Source organism: Perkinsus marinus, assembly GCF_000006405.1.
Source record: "Perkinsus marinus ATCC 50983 genomic scaffold scf_1104296951186, whole genome shotgun sequence".
Classification (NCBI taxonomy): Eukaryota; Perkinsozoa; order Perkinsida; family Perkinsidae; genus Perkinsus; species Perkinsus marinus.
In genome coordinates this window covers 1-1,562 of record NW_003209371.1, presented here as the reverse complement: position 1 = coordinate 1,562, position 1,562 = coordinate 1, and the positions used below count along the sequence as shown (strand labels likewise).

The 1,562-nt window shown below is 39.8% G+C and overlaps 2 protein-coding genes across 2 annotated transcripts; both read right to left on the bottom strand.

Annotated features, from left to right (window-relative positions):
- Positions 1 to 181: 181 nt before the first annotated feature.
- On the bottom strand, positions 182 to 772 carry Pmar_PMAR005635 (hypothetical protein; the record flags this gene model as incomplete). Its single annotated transcript, XM_002777705.1, has 1 exon — positions 182 to 772. The coding sequence occupies one exon, from the start codon at positions 770 to 772 to the stop codon at positions 182 to 184; it is 591 nt and encodes a 196-aa protein (XP_002777751.1).
- Positions 773 to 975: 203 nt separating this feature from the next.
- On the bottom strand, positions 976 to 1,273 carry Pmar_PMAR005634 (hypothetical protein; the record flags this gene model as incomplete). The annotated part of the gene is made up of 2 exons (XM_002777704.1): positions 976 to 1,016; positions 1,162 to 1,273. The coding sequence occupies 2 exons, from the start codon at positions 1,271 to 1,273 to the stop codon at positions 976 to 978; spliced, it is 153 nt and encodes a 50-aa protein (XP_002777750.1).
- Positions 1,274 to 1,562: the final 289 nt, after the last annotated feature.

Sequence of the window (1,562 nt, the reverse complement as noted above, 5' to 3'; positions counted from 1 at the left end):
CACAACACAACTCACACAGAGTCGTTGAGGACACTTAGTCTTCAAACTTATCTTGTAATTATGAGTATAACACCACGGAGTAGCTCTAGCTTACGCTAAGATACTAGCTCCATATATACACAAAGGAAGACAATAACACAATCTCATCACATTCTCCCCACCGATGACTCGAATATGAGAATCAAATCTCAAAAACTCTAGTCACAGCAATGACTGCATCATAAGGATCCAACGTTATATTTTTAGAAGCTTGGATAAACCCACGTAAACCACCAAAACTCTTAAAATCATCACGAGTCATACCAAACTCACGACGAATATAAGATTGGACATCAACAATATACATAGGAGCAGATCTCGATAATAGAACGGCATGAATAAAACGTTCAATCTCAGTTATCCTTGATGAAGATTGTTCCTCACTAGTAATCTCACCATCAATAGGAATATCTCTAGAATTACTAGCAATACGAGAACCTTCATCTTCAACAAAATCCACTCTAAACTGAATATCATCAACGGGCAACACATGGTCTATATTAACTGGACCAATAAGTCTCGCCCTAGAATCAGCTTCATCCTTTAGATAAAGAGAACCATGGGAAGTAACCTCTTGAACTTGAAGTGGTTTGGACCATCGATACCCAAGACGTGTATTAGTAAAGCGACGAACCAAAACTCTATCACCAACCTTGAATGAAGGAGCATCCTTTCTTCCATCATCATAATGAGCCTTTTGCTTCAATCTCTCATCTAGCGTGACATCACGCATGAGCGCAAATCCTTCACGCATAATCTTCTTCAACTTCCCAGCATAGGATTCATAGTTAACAGACTCAAATTCTTGTGGTTGAAGAGGTTGATCCACGATAGCCGGTTCAAATGGTAAGCGTGGTCGTCTCCCATGGATGAGTTCATACGGGCACAAAGATATATTAGGCAAAGTCCTAACGTTATGTGAGAAAGTAACGCTACTCAAAGCCAATTCCCAATCTTCTTCAGCACATAAACCTTCTCTAATAAGTATAACCAAATCATGTAATAAACCTTGATGACTCCTCTCATTGGCTCCATTCCCTTGTGGTCTATAGCTTGTAGAAAATGTAACCGATAACTTGAATAATTCATAAAAAGTTTTACTAATACCAGCTGTAAACTCACCTCCACGATCACTGTGTAACCTATATGGGACACCGTGAACCGCAATAAGACTCTTCCATAAAGCCAAAACCACAAGTTTGCTCTCTTTCAAAGGGAGAGGGCATGTTATCATATAATGGGAGAAATTACATAATATCACAAGTATGTGCCTATTACCAAGGCGTGATACTGGCAAATCTGTAATAAGATCAATAGACGTGAACTGCCAAGGATATTGCAGAACATTCAATCTCATATATCCATATGGGGCGGCCACTGCCTTCCGCCGCCAGCACGGAAGACATGAAGATACATACTTTTTAACCGATGTTGATAGACCCCACCAAAAATACTTAGTTTTAATAGCTTCATAAGTATTCCTTCGACCTGGATGGCCAGCAAGTTGACTGCCATGGAAAGCA